The sequence below is a fragment of the Marmota flaviventris genome, chromosome 17 (genome assembly GCF_047511675.1).
Source record: "Marmota flaviventris isolate mMarFla1 chromosome 17, mMarFla1.hap1, whole genome shotgun sequence".
Taxonomy (NCBI): Eukaryota; Metazoa; Chordata; class Mammalia; order Rodentia; family Sciuridae; genus Marmota; species Marmota flaviventris.
In genome coordinates, this window is record NC_092514.1 from 27476728 (window position 1) to 27489543 (window position 12816).

Below are 12816 nucleotides of genomic sequence, written 5' to 3' on the forward strand. Positions count from 1 at the left end.
TCTAAAAATACCAGTTTTTACTTTACAGTTGCTTTAGGATATAACTGGAAATATTTTTAGAAGATGCCAGTACTAAAATTTAGGGGAAAATAAGATTCGCACTGAATTTATTATAGAAAAACAGCTAATCACCTTAGAAGCATCCTTTGCTACTTAGCTCTGGCTTGAGATACTATTTTGCCTATGGTAGATATTCAGTTTAAATGAATAAATAGGTAAGTAATTAAATTTCATTCTCTTAGAGTTCACACTTACTCCTGAGGATTTTTCCCCCCTTCACTTAAGCTACTATTTCTAGTGAACCTAGTATTGCAAGTCATTTAACATTTTAATTGTTTTGCTTAGGAAATAGGTTGAGGGAAACATGTAGTTCACAACACACATTTTTGACTGGAATTGTCTTTCTTCTGAAACATTGGGCATTAACATGACATGTCATGTGCCTTTGAAGCCCTATGTGGGTTAAAGATCAGAGTCTTAATATTTGAATCATTTAGAACAATATCTGAAATTCTGGTTGTAGAAGATCTTTTGTTTCTTTACTTCCTTTCACCATCACAAATCCAATAACTACTTGTTTCTTGAATCCAGGTGCTCCGGGAATTGGTATTAAAATACCGTGAGAACATCATTCATGTGCGGACAGCAGCAGACCACATGGAAGAAAAGCTGAAGGCTGAGATACTTTTCCTAAAAGAGCAGATTCAAGCAGAACAGTGTTTAAAAGAAAACCTTGAAGAAACTCTGCAGCTAGAAATAGAAAACTGCAAGGAGGAAATAGGTGAAGATAAAAGTGATATAGTGTAGAATTGGTTACTAAATAAAACTTTTACTTCCTTTTTTTCTTGGCGGGGGTTGGGGGGGCAGCGGTACTAGAGATTTAACCCAGGGGTGCTCTACCACTGAGCTATACCTGGCCCTTCATTATTTTTATTTTGAGATAGGGTCTCAGTAAGTTGCTGAGGCTGGCCTAGAACTTAGGATCTTCCTGACTTAGCCTCCCGAGTCACTGGGATTAAATAAAACTTCTCTGATTGTGAAAATTAATAGTTGGTCATAGGATGTGGAAAAGAGGAAAGTATAGGAAAAAAGTAAGGATTCAACCCATTTTTCTCAGATGTTCTGATATATCTAGTAATATGGCAACTAAAAAACTGAAAACAAAAAATCTTGTGTTTTTTAGGAGCTCTGATGACCTTTCTTTGTCAGTTACTAACAGAAAACAACACTGGAATCCAGGCCACTGGGAATGCAGTTAGATGGGTGATATTTCCAAGTAGAACTTTGATGTGTTAACTGCTAGGAGTATCTTTTCCCCCTGACAGTCAGATGTGTATACTTGATGGAGAGGTAGTTTATAATAGTGTCCTTTCATGTGGACTCTGCCTTTACCTGAGCTTGATAATGATGCTGCTTGGTTGGGGATAGTTTTGAGAAAGGACCTTTTCCCCCATGTTCAGTATATATTTGAGTCCTTTGGTATAGCTTAAGGAAAAAATAATAATGCACAATAATAAATGATTGCTAATATTTCTCCCCTTTCCTCTTACAGCTTCCATTTCTAGTCTGAAGGCTGAATTAGAAAGAATAAAAGTAGAAAAAGAACAGGTGAGTCATAAGTTTAAAATTAATTCTGTCAACAATCAGTTGATATTTAATCTTAGAGCCAAGGAATAAGAAATAGTTGAGCACAATACTTGGCCTTTAAGGAACTTTGGATGATGATGAACATTTATTGAGAGGCTGTTGTGTGTCAGGCTGTGTTGACTGGAGGAGGAAAGGGGAAGAGGATGACTTGACTGTAGCCTGGAGTCTCCATTGTCGTGGGAAACAGGCAGGCATGGTCCTGACATGATGTACACATAAAGCTACCGTAGGAGTGTGTAGAAAACATTTCTAAGTAGAGCATGCTGTCTAGCTGGCTTGGAGTCCTCTTAGACAACACAACACCTGTGGCAGGTAACCCATTCAGTTCCTGGCCTCCTTATTCCTTTAGTCAGAGATCTTGGCCTCCACTCTGCCCTCCTTGGCCACAGCTTTCATCATCCTGGTCTTACTCCTACAGGTCCTTCTGGGTACTTCCTCCACTTCTTTACTTCCCTAACTTTTAACTTTTCCTTTCTCTTGGATTAAGTAACTCCTTCTTGGCTTTGCTTTCTTTACTTCCAAGCTGCAACTTAAACACCTTGCCTCTTCAGCTAGTCTTCCATGCACATTCTCCAATCCCCAGATTCCTTGTTCTTCTGCTGCCCTCATTTAATTACTGCCCAACTTTGGCTTAGACCTGGTGTCCCCAGGCTGCTGATGCCATCAGTTCTGCTTGTGCTGTTAGATGGGGCTCTGGTGTTCCCAGACAGCCTTTCATTTGTCCTAAGGTGTCTCTCTTCCATCCCCTGTGGGGACTACTTCAGTCATTATCACCTCAAATCCCTCACACTCAGCAGATGCTGAGCTCACTCTGCAGTCAAAATGCAGGACCATCTTCAGGCTCCTCGGTCACTTGTTCTCCTGCTCTTATTCCCAGCCTTCTCTCTTCTTTCTTGAGAAAATGATGATCTATTTCTCACCATAGTATGTCACTGCAGAGGTGCTTTCACTGAATCCCTCTCGTGTTTTCCAGCCTTCCACTCTGAGTCTTGGGCTCTTTGTTGATCTTTCCTATTACTCAGATATGTTCAGGTGTCTCCCATTAAAAGGGAAAGTTTCTCTTTGCACTTCTCTCAAGCCACCTTTCTTTTCTTGACTGCCACATTTTTGTTTTTAGTGCTTAGGATTGTGTCCTTGGATTTGCATGTGCTAGGCAGGCACTGAGCTACATTCTCAGCCCTTGTTTAGTTTTATTTTGAGACAGGGTCTCACTGAGTTGCTCAGGCTGGCCTTGAATTCTAGGTCTTAAGCTGTCCTGCCTCAGCCTTACAAGTAGCTGAGATTACATGAATGCCTGGCTTTTGTGCAACATCTTTTTTTTTTTTTTTTTTTTTTTTCTTTTAAGGTAGGGCCTCACACATACTAGGCAAGTACTCCACCACTGAGCTGTACCCCAGCCCTTTTTATTTTTTATTTTGAGGCAGGGTCTCACTGGTTGCCCAGGCTGGCCTTGAACTTGTGATCTTCCTGCCTTGCTGGAATTAATAGGTGTGTGCCACTGTTCCTGGCTTGCTGACACTCTTGAAGAGGGGCCTCACAAGCAGTCCTTACCTGCTGCAGCCTGCCTCTGCCTCCACTTGGCTACTATGATTGCATTATAGAGATGACTATAGGGCTGGTAGTGTGGCTCAGTGAGCCACGTGTGTGAAGCTCTGGGCTCAGTCCCTAGTGCCAGAAAGCAGGGGTGCGGGTGGGAGAAATGAGAGAGGGAATAAACTGTACTCAGATAACTAACACCTTATCATTTTACTCCACTGTCACCCTGTGTGGTTTCAGACTCACTTCTCACCTTAAATATTTTAAGAGCTTGTTTCCTAGCCAGGTGAGGTGGTACACACCTGTAATCCCAGCAGCTCAAGAGGCTGAGGCAGGAGGATCATGAGCCAGCCTCAGCAACTTAGTGAGGCCCTAAGCAACTCAGTGAGACCCTGTCTCTAAATAAAATATATACACACACAAAAGCGCTGAGGATGTGCTTCAAAAAAGAGCTTGTTTCCTGTCTCCTGAATTTAGCATCTTGAAATTCATCTCTATATTAAAAGCAAGGTGATCTTCAAAAAATTACAAACTCAACTATGACGTCTCTTGTTGAAAAACCTTCCAGTGGCTTCCTTTATCCACAGGACAAGTTGGTATTCCTTAGCCAGCCAGAGATCTCTTCTTGCCTGACATGCCTCAAATTCTACAGCCCGGACACTGCTGTGGGTAAGAACCCACCACCATTCCTGAAGGCATTTTTATGCATGCCACCATTTCCCTCTTTTTTGAGTGTCTCTGTTTCTTTTCTCCCTGTTTTCCTGCCTCTATAAACATTTTCATCTTTTAATAGTCAAGCAGCATTTCTTCTAGGAAATACTTCTTAAGTTTTCTGGCAGAATTAAGTACTTTTTCCTTCTTCTGGGTTCACATGCCATAATTATTAACATGTCTGGTCTCTCCTGATTTCTCCAGCTCTAAGCCTTAGAACATGGTAGGTACCCAATAAGTAGTTAATGAAAAAATAGTTCTGGAAGGAAAAACAGAATCCAGACATTAAAAGGTGAGAAGTACATTCCAAACATAGCCTGTAGGCTTTTCTAGGCAGCATGCTCTGGCCTATAGGGAGTTTGTAAGGTTCAGCTTTTTCCTTTTTAATTTTACAGTTGGATTCTACATTTAGAGAGAAGTCTCAACAGCTTGAGAATCTTCAGGAGATAAAGATCAATTTGGAAGACCAGTTAAAGAAAGAGACTGCTGCTAAGGTGATATTTTTGTGGTTATTTAACTTTTAAGGCTAAGAATGTAGGAACACATCTTAATTGTTTACAAAACCAAATCAAACCAATATTGCTGGTATGGAATATCACCTTCTGAAAGTAGGGAAGACTAGCTGCTTGCAAAAAGAAAATGAATTTGAATCAGAGTTGGAGTAAATCTTCATTCTGCCAGCCCTAGAGGCCTGTCATAGGCTTTAGTAGGCCAGACTGGCCATCAGGGCCATTAAACCAAGCTTGGGCAATGCCCAGTTAGAAACATGCTTTGAAATGTTCATTTCATTTGAATGATGTGTCAGATCATATGATTGTATTGAACCACATTTACTGCCTGAATTGATTGATCCAGTTAGAATTGAAGGGCATTTGGCTAATTGTAGGGAGAGTTGCCTAGAAAGCATCTTAGTGAACTGTGTGGTCAGACATTTAGGTGCAGAAATGTTCTGTTGGTGTTATTCAATAGCCACTTGTCTTTAGAAAGGCAACAGTTCACATCCTGCTGAAGTTTTGTGCTATAAGGAAGACTGGGGCATATTTACTGAGAATTTTCCTGGTGGATATTTGTCTGTTGTGATTGTCAGAGGAAATCCCTGAGGTTTCTATCCCTGTTGCTGTGACAGCTACTGATCTTAGCAGCTGTTTTTATATTAATCACTGTCACCAGTTGCTAGAGGTAGCTGGTGCAGTACTTTAATCCATTTTTATACTGGCTTTTGTGTCCAATTCATTTTAGATCCTAGAGCAGATATCTTGGCCAGTTTGCACCCTTGTCCTATAGATAAAGAGAGATTAGTGGGATATGGGAGATATCTTCCCTAGGAGTAGGTAACAAGTTTAAGTTTCTGAGTAATTCTGACTTTTGCCTCTTTGGCATTAACATTCAAAACTTTTATATTTTAGGCTGCTGTTGAGCAACTAATGTTTGAAGAGAAGAACAAAGCTCAGAGATTACAGACAGAATTAGATGTCAGTGAACAAGTCCAGAGAGATTTTGTAAAGCTTTCTCAAACCCTTCAGGTGAGGCATTTGGGGAACCACTGTGAAACTGTGGGGAGAGAATCTTGCCATCCTTGAGCACTAGAGTAGCTAGCAATGTAGTGACTGCAGCTGCTTTTACCTCTACCCCAAATGTCTACCTAGACAATCAAGCCAGAACCTACAGAACCTTGATCTCTTTCCTCTATACCTTGCTATATGAGTATAAACTTGTATTTTATGACCTAAATTTTTAAAAAACTACTTAGTGTCCAGCCAAGAGCATGGTGTTCCCTCCAGTAAATTCCTTGTCTCCCCCTGACTCCTTTCCTTGAGGGCCCAGCTTATGTTTGTCCTCTCAGTGGAACCTTCTAGGTCCCTGAGCTGAGTCTGAAGTACTTCCTTCCTCCACCATGCTCCCTCGGCACTCTGTCAATGTCTAGTGACATTTAGTAGACTGTCAGCTTGTTTTCTTCCCAGCTGAACTGTGTCTTCTTGGGGATTGAGTCAGGTCTCCATAATCACAGCATTTATATTCATAATACTAGATTGTTACAAAGTAGCTTTGGGGAATTTTAAAAATTAAATTGTTCTTGCTGCTGCCTTCCTTCTCTGAAATGACTGCTCTGGTGAATTAATCTGCTGCATCTCAGCTAAACCAAAGGCTGAGAAAATCTAGGCAATGGGCCACCTGCACATATCTCACCATTGTTTCTCCAGGTGCAGTTAGAGCGGATCCGGCAAGCAGACTCCTTGGAGAGAATCCGGGCAATTCTGAATGATACCAAACTGACAGACATTAACCAGCTCCCTGAGACATGACACCCTGACAGCAGGATTCTAGTCTGCACTTTGGGGTTTTTAACTCATCTTTAGATCAACATTAATTATTATTTAACTCTTAACTGAAGAAGCCGAAGTCACAACAAAAGGACGATTGGAGAAATGCTTATTTCTGGTGAGAGAAGACTGTGCAGCACAGGGACAGCCAGCAGCCAGGGTCATTTGCAGCCAACAGACCTTTCCAATGAACACTAACCAGACTCCGGGCTTGATTCCAACAGGTGTGGGATCAGATTTGGTGATGGAAAAGGGCTGTATCTTTGCCTGATTTCTCCAACATAAAATTTTCAAACACATTTTCTTACCCTAAAGCAACTTCCCAGTAGTGTTTGGAATTACATTTTCTGTTCATAGTGAGAGAATTTCTTTTTCTGTTGTCTAGAGAGCTCATCAGTAACAGTATTCAGATAGCAGACAGAGGTGTAGTATGCTGTATGAATATTTTATATTAAAATATGAAGTTTGAGAGCAGGCCATTGGCTACTGACTGTATTTCCCTCGTTTAGTGCATTTTCTTCTTTTTACCATTTTATCTTATATTGGAGGATTTTTAAATGCTACTGAAACTTGCCTAAGAACTTTAAGACTGTGGCAAACCAAACCAGTTCAAGTACAGAATTAGGAGGATTTGAAAACTTGGCTGAGATTATATATGGATAATTATATATATGTATGTATATATGTATGTATGTATACATATATATGTATGTATTGTAAGTTGAGTTTAAAGGAAAAGCACAAGAAACTATTTGGAAGCACTTTTTCTGCATACCTGGAAGATCTTCGTGGGCCCCACAGGTGCCGGGGTTGAACTGGCACCAGACTTTTGATGTTTTGGCCTAGTTATTGGATCAGTGAAAAAATAATAAACAAACTATACCTGACATCATCTATCATATATTTATAAATCTACTTATTTTCAACTTGAATCAGTGGGCTTAAATACTATTTGTTTTAAAAGTGTCAAATATAGAAAAGTAATGAGGTTTGGCAGATACTTACTTGATGTTTTTTTTTACAATTTTGATCTGGAGTGTAAGTGACAATGCTCACAGTGAAATTGGGGGGAAATCCATTTAGTGTATCAATCAGTTTGGAAATCTGCTCTGTCATTTTCCAAGAGTGTGAGTTTCTTGTGTGAAGAAAACCTTGGTGGAACAAGTTGTTTTTGCCATAGCTTCATGAAGTGTTGCAGAAACAGTAAATTTGTGTCATGCTCACTGTTCACCTGCTGCAGTACTGCCCCAAGAGCAGCTAGTGGAAGGCTCTGTTTAATTCACCATGTACAACATTCAAAAGGAAAAATGTTTAAGTACTTTTTTTTAATTGATGTTGAATAGCAGAGGGATACCTGAAGGAACCTTATAGGAATTAGTGAACTTTGTTATAAATGAAGTCAGTATGGATTTGTCCTAAAGATCTTTCTTCCACAGGATAAATGATAAGGACTACATTACATCATCCCATGGATTATTTTTGTAGTCTTGCATTCATGATTATGAATTTAAAAGTAAATACTAATTATGAAAGTAGTGCTAAAGGCTTGTCATGCATGAAGCATTATAATTGATTGAAGTCCTTTTGTATAAAGTCTACTTGGTTTAAAGGAAACATGTCCTCTTTGAGTTACAGGGAATTTTGTTAGTTACAGAATATGATTTACACAGTTAAGACTAGTTCCTTGCATAGGCCCCAAGCTTATTTAGCACTATAAATCATGAGGAGTAATTCGTAATCTTTCTGAACCATTGTTTCCAGTTAACTGCTGAGACTGAGCACCTTTTTTTTCTCCAGAAGATGGGTATTGGGGCAATAAAATCATGATTAGGGAACTCTTCATGGTCTGTACTATGGCAGATGCAAACTGTTGGAATCCACTAAATTGAGAAAAATATCCTAGAAAAACCCAAATTGAGACTGCATTTTAACAGTCTGGTATGAAACAAACTGCTGTGATACTCTCCAGGTAGGATTTTCTGAATAAATCTCCAGGTGGGATTTTCTGAATAAATGAAATCTGATTTAAGAAGGTGAAATTTATCCCTTCTAAGGAAAAGATCAGTTGGGTTTCACAAGTGTTCCTGTGCTTGTATTCAGTCTGTGTACACCTGTTCTCTCGCATGTCTAACCCAATTTACCTCTTACCTGTAATGTACCTTACAATGTGGTTTTTAATTGGCAGTCACTTGGCCATTTCTAGGCAGGTATGGTTATTACCTTTCAGAACTCATATTGGCAGGTACAAAAAGATGTAAAGCTGAGACAAAACCATATACTGCCTACCAAGCTATTTCTTTCTTTCTTTAAGGTGCTAACACTTGCACCTTGTACCTACTCAGTCGAGACACAGCACAGCCAAACTCAGCTCTGAAAGGTAATAGTGCCTGTGAGAAGTGAGCAGAGGTGGCCTTGGCAATTGTGGATCTTTAGCTCTGCTCTGAGCAGATTGCAGGTGTAACTGTTGCTAACTGTACTGAAGGTGTTTCCTTAAGAAGAAGTGTTCAAATTAAAAAAAGCTGCTGCCCAGTAGACTGTGTGGCCTTTTCCTTTGAATTCTAGTGTTGTGATGCTACTTTAAAATGCAGCTCTTATTCTGGCTTCAATAGAGAGAAAGTTCAGTAGGGTCAAGGAGACTTGGAAGTGTACAGCTGAAAGCCTGTGTCTCAGGGTGGTTTTGTTTTTGAAAATGATACTGGGCCCTTGTTGCATACGATCACTGAGTTTAGTTATAAAGCACATTCCAATTTTTAAATATATTTATTCAATAATTATAAAACAAATATTAAAAATGATAAACCACACCAAATTCATCCAAAAAAATGCTTCTTTATAAATTAGTGCTGTTTGGTTTACAGTATGGGTTTGAATCTTCAGTTTTGTTAATTTCAGTTGTGAATCTAATCCTGGTGTCAGAAGTTTACATGATTTCGGATATCATTGATTTGCTTCACCATTTCCCTTATGTGTTCACCCCTGTAAAATCATAAAGTCACTCATTTTTAGAGATGAAAGTCATTAGTACAGAATCTTAAGAACTGAAACGAGTAATGCTGAATTATCTAAGAACTTCTTTGCTTAAATTAACAACTTACGGTTCCAGATGGATAGTAGGTATTTACTCATTTAAGGCGGCAAACTGGTTCAACTACTGGAATTTATTTTTTGTGGCTAAGTACTGGGGATAGAACCCAGGATCTTGTGTATGCTACTTGATTGCTCTACCACTGAGCTGTATACCTCCAGCCCCAAGAATTTTTTTTTTAATATTTATTTTTTAGTTGAAGGTGGACACATGATATCTTTATTTCATTTTTATGTGGTGCTGAGGATCGAACCCAGTGCCTCACACATGCTAGGCGAGCATTCTACCATTGAGCAACAACCCCAGGAAATATTTTTGAACATAGTCTCTCTCTGGGAAAATACTTTTGACCACACAACAAAATCACATTATAGAAAAGCCATCATATTCCATACTCATTGCTTAAGTCCCTATTCTAGTAATTAGTGATGTGCAGACACTAAAACTTGGGAATCTTTACCTGGGCAGACAGAGGTCGACTTTGGCATACTCCAGAGAAAAAAACTATTTTTACAACAATAGCAAGTTTATAAGCATTTACTTACTCCTCCTTCAGAATGGACTGGATGCATTTCCGCTGGTAGGCACTGAGGGTGATGCTCGGTTTTTGAGGACTTGGCACCTTTTCCATCTTTCGCTGTTGATAGTCTTTTTTCATAGTAACCTTAAGTAATCAAACAGAACATGAATATTTTAGTATGCTTTGCCACACGTTTTTACATGTTTTAATCTGTTCTTGTTATATTTTATGAAATTATTTTCTGTAGCATAATGCTTAAAAAATAAGACTGAATTTAACCACCTTGTACCCATTCCTACCTGTTTGATGGCATTGCCCAAATGTCGAAGTTGATCCGGTATCAGCTGTAATTCTTTCTTCATGTCTCTCTCACTATCAGAGAGAACTGGGAGCTGAGAGTGAAAACTGTGAAGTACTTTTTTCATCCTTTAGATAAGGTAAGCAAACATCTCAGCTTAAGATCTCCGCTAATTATGAGAAATATAATCACAATAAAGCTTGTAATTCAAGACTCTGGTATCTGGGGAGGAGGTCTCCACAGGATAGATTAGGGGAAAATGACATATCTTTCCTAACATATACTTCAGAGGAGAAACAGGGATCCATTCAATTCTATAGGTATGTGAGCAACTGCTAAGGTCTATTTTCTTCATAATACTATTAGTACTTAATAAGGTTGCTAGTATCTGAGTAGGGAACTGAATATTACACAGCCCACTGACCTATTCATGATATCTTCTTGTTTCTCCTTGGCTTCCTCATATTTGTCAGCTAAGCGCTCAGCCATTTCCCGTAGACTCTTCCTGATGGCATAAGAAACAAAGACTCTTGGGGTTCACTGATGTGTTCAACATCTTGAGGTGAGATTCAGTCCCCTACATTACTGTTTCATTCTCCCTAGTTTTGACACTTACCTCTCCTCTCGACAATAATTGAGATCTTCTAGCTGTTTCTTTTTTTGGTCACATAATAATTTGACCCTTTAAGAAGGAAAATAAAGTTTAATCAGAAGCCAGGCCTGGGCTATTAATACAGCACCAGCTACCAACCAGGGACTAATGGTTGTGAACATAAGACATCCTACCTCCGCTGAATCTCTTCCTTTGCCAAGTCCTGCTTAAGAATGTACTGTTCTCTGAACACCTGGGTGGCTCTGCTGATAAGCTGAAGGCATTCCTCAGGAGGAGGGGCCAAATCCTTTTCAGATGATCTTAAAATGAAAATTTCTATCATTTTCCTTAGCCAAGTAAGACTAGTGAAAACAGAATGAGTCAGCTGCTTTTTTCCTTTTTTGCACTTATTTATTTTAAAACAAGGTCTTGCTAAGTTGCTGAGGCTGGCCTCAAACTTATGATCCTCTTGCCTTAGTCTCCAAAGCCATTGGGATTATAGGCATCCACCCCCATGCCCAGCTTCCTTTTTCACTTTGTTTATCACTCTCAGGTGTCACTTCTCTTCCTCTACTCACTAACTGATGAGATATGCCCTGTGTCTCTTCCACCTCCACCACAGTAAAGCAGATATGAAATAGCTGAGGACAGAAAGGATGAACAATAATTTTGAAGAGAGAGAACAAAACCCATTCTTAAAATCTGGATGCTCAAATCACATACTTGAGAAATGCTGGATTGGCAACACTACGTTGCAAAATGCTTCTAATATGCTTTTCAAAGGAATCTGGGGTCTCAGCCAGAATACGGAGAGGGGACTCTGTCACTTCAACATCTTCTCGGGTACACAGCAGGGGAGGAGAAGCTGGATGGACAGTACTTCTATAAAACAGATAAATGAAAGTCTACCAATGGAGTTATTTACTATATGAAAGCATAAACCAAACTTATCCAGAACTTGGAGAACATAAACAAAAAGTTGTTACTCAAAAGCACAAGAATGTATGTTTTCCACCTTGAAGAGATCACGTTCAGAAGTTGTCCCTTTATGCTGCCATGTGTGAAAGCATTTTGGACTCTTAACAACAGATCCTTTCCGCAAAGGACTCAAGAACTTGTTTTATACGCTAGAGCCACAAACAAGTCACTCCTTTCTTAGGTACAGACTTGATCAACACCAATTTAAGACAGATAACAACTATATGCCATATGCAGTTGTATATAACTTGATTCCTAAAAATTGTATGCCCTCAATCATAAATATTTGCAAAGGCAATTTTAGAAAGTGCTTGAAAGAGTATAAAATTTTGGCAACATGGTAACTAACTTACTTTGAAAATGACAATTTAAATTCACAAGGTTTGTTAAACAGTGACATTACTTTATAGATAATCTGTATTTTAGGGAGTTGGCAGAAACATGATTTGAAGGTATCCAGATAATTGAGTTTTTTCATCATTTAGGATTCATATCTTTACTCTGAAATTGGTGTGACTAGGTCCTATTTTACTAAAGGTATGTGGACTTTTGAAAAATATGCTGAGGCAAACAGCAAATATTTTTCCAGTGACTTTATTTTGTTTAGTCTTGCTAATTTTCAGTCTCTTTTAGTATAAGCAACACAAAATTTATAATTTTTTCCCCATCTAAGTAGTATTAGTGTCATTTTTTTTTTTAATGTGGAAGACTTTTTTTTTTTTTTGGTACTGGGGATTGAACTTGAGGCACTTGGCCATTGAGCCACACCCTCAGCCCTATTTTGTATTTTATTTAGAGACAGGGTCTCACCAAGTCACTTAGTGCCTTGCCATTGCTGAGGCTTAGCTTTGAATTCATAATCCTCCTGTCTCAGCCTCCCCAAGTTGCTGGGTTTACAGGCATGCAATATCGCGCCTGGCTCACAGAAGACCTTCTAAGGACAGTAAATGAATGCTAGTATTTTCTACATAAATCAGTATATAGAAGCACATGCTCCAAACTGACACCAGGAGACTAGGCTTTAACATTCAGAACTGACTTTTGATTTTGATATTCCCACTCCTGCATTTGTAAAACTCAGAATGACCTTCCAAAGCTGTTGGAAAAGGAAAATGATGATTACAGCTT

At 39.1% G+C, this 12816-nt stretch overlaps 2 protein-coding genes across 3 annotated transcripts in view; one reads left to right on the forward strand and one right to left on the reverse strand.

Annotated features, from left to right (window-relative positions):
• The window catches only part of Rabep1 (rabaptin, RAB GTPase binding effector protein 1), a 99350-nt gene extending 90603 nt beyond the window's left edge, over positions 1-8747 (forward strand). For both annotated transcript variants that reach the window (XM_027922653.2, XM_071603758.1), the window contains exons 14-18: positions 592-781; positions 1553-1608; positions 4290-4388; positions 5301-5417; positions 6096-8747. In XM_027922653.2, coding sequence (XP_027778454.1) covers positions 592-781; positions 1553-1608; positions 4290-4388; positions 5301-5417; positions 6096-6197 — 564 coding nt within the window. In that variant the 3' untranslated portion in view covers positions 6198-8747. The remainder of the gene's footprint in view (positions 1-591; positions 782-1552; positions 1609-4289; positions 4389-5300; positions 5418-6095) is intronic.
• A 277-nt stretch (positions 8748-9024) lies between these two features.
• Nup88 (nucleoporin 88) overlaps positions 9025-12816 on the reverse strand; it is a 29589-nt gene continuing 25797 nt past the window's right edge. Inside the window, exons 11-17 of the mRNA XM_027922563.3 lie at positions 11434-11592; positions 10905-11030; positions 10735-10800; positions 10543-10623; positions 10120-10246; positions 9846-9964; positions 9025-9191 (exon numbers count right to left, since the gene is read on the reverse strand). Coding sequence (XP_027778364.1) covers positions 9128-9191; positions 9846-9964; positions 10120-10246; positions 10543-10623; positions 10735-10800; positions 10905-11030; positions 11434-11592 — 742 coding nt within the window. The 3' untranslated portion in view covers positions 9025-9127. The remainder of the gene's footprint in view (positions 9192-9845; positions 9965-10119; positions 10247-10542; positions 10624-10734; positions 10801-10904; positions 11031-11433; positions 11593-12816) is intronic.